Source organism: Morus notabilis, unplaced genomic scaffold (genome assembly GCF_000414095.1).
Source record: "Morus notabilis unplaced genomic scaffold, ASM41409v2 Scaffold184, whole genome shotgun sequence".
Lineage (NCBI taxonomy): Eukaryota > Viridiplantae > Streptophyta > Magnoliopsida > Rosales > Moraceae > Morus > Morus notabilis.
In genome coordinates, this window is record NW_010387636.1 from 124,192 (window position 1) to 125,704 (window position 1,513).

General features: G+C 43.9%; 1 protein-coding gene across 1 annotated transcript in view; it reads right to left on the reverse strand.

The window, feature by feature from the left end:
- The window catches only part of LOC112095341, an 11,279-nt gene extending 9,876 nt beyond the window's left edge, over positions 1–1,403 (reverse strand). The window contains exon 1 of the mRNA XM_024177126.1: positions 97–1,403. Coding sequence (XP_024032894.1) covers positions 97–1,403 — 1,307 coding nt within the window. The remainder of the gene's footprint in view (positions 1–96) is intronic.
- Positions 1,404–1,513: the final 110 nt, after the last annotated feature.

A 1,513-nucleotide genomic window follows, 5' to 3' on the forward strand; every position in this document is an offset into this window, starting at 1 on the left:
TTGATGTGATGAGAGCAAATTAAGGGGCTAATACCCTTAATGTCAGTAATCGTCCAACCTAATGCCGATTTGTGTTCATGCAGCATGTCAACTAACCACTGCTCTTGAAATGCATCATGTTTAGATGAAATGATGACAGGAAAGGTATCACCAGCTCCCAGGAAGACATGTTTTAGATTCTCAAGCAGTTGAGCCAGCTTGAGGTTTGGGGTTTCTTCGATGGATGGTTTTGGTTTTTCTTTTTCTCTAGGTAGCTCTTCAAAGCGTGGTTGCCAAAACTTGGTTCCTCTGCCTTGTGAGTCTTTGAAAATGGTGACATTGTTGGCCAACTCACAAGGACCGGAACTCTCAGATTCAGAAATGCGGAGGAAATCGTCAAGATCATCAGAATTGCTACACAATTGAACCTCCTCTGAGACGAGTGTGTCAATTAGAAATGTTTGGTGGCACTCGTCATTATCACGTGGTTGCTTTGCAATGTGAAAAACATTCACCTCCAAAGTCATGTTCCCAAAGGATATCTTCATCAGACCATTCCTACAGTTGATGAGAGCATTGGCTGTAGCAAGGAAGGGTCTTCCGAGGATGATGGGAATCTTGGACTCCATACTCACCATGGATTGAGTATCCAAGACTAGAAAGTCAATGGGGTAATAGAACTTATCAACTTGAACCAAAACATCCTCAACTATCCCCTGAGGCTTCTTGATCGATCGATCAGCCAGCTGCAGAACCACAGATGTGGGCTTAATTTCTCCAAGACCAAGTTGCGAGTAGACAGAGTATGGCATGAGGTTAACACTCGCTCCTAAATCAAGCAAAGCTTGGCTGAACTCATGTGTCCCAATCTGACAGGAAATTGTGGGACAACCGGGATCCTTGTACTTGAGCGGTGTTTTCTGGTCGATCACCGCGCTTACTTGTTCTGTCAAGAATGTTGTCTTCTTGACATGGTGCTTCCTTTTGATAGTGCACAGATCCTTGATAACCTTAGCATAAGCAGGCACTTGCTTGATAACATGAAGCAAAGGAAGATTAATCTTCACTTGAGTCAAGTGCTCTAGGATCTCATTTTGGTGTTCCGGTACTTTCCCAATTGGACGCAGAGCTTGGGGAAAAGGCACCTTTACCGAAATATTTGTTGGCTCATCTTTCTCAGGGACAACTTCCTTACTACTCGAAGCGGTGGCATTTGTTGATGGTTCTTCCATAATCTTACCACTACGAGTACTGATGGCATTCACCTCCTTAACATTTTGATTATCAAGACATGAGGTTTGCGCCATATGTTGACCCTTTGGGTTTGACTGGGCTTGTGAAGGGAACCTGTCGCGTTCTTGAACAACCAAAGCTCCAGTCAGCTTCGTGATTTGACTTTTCATTTCTTTACTTTCCTCCACCATTTGCGTGAACAGTGATTCAAACTTTTGATTCGTCTTACTCTGCACCTCCATGAAAGATTGCAAGGTGTTCTCGAGAGAACTCCCTGGCTGATGCGAATTGTATTGAGGTG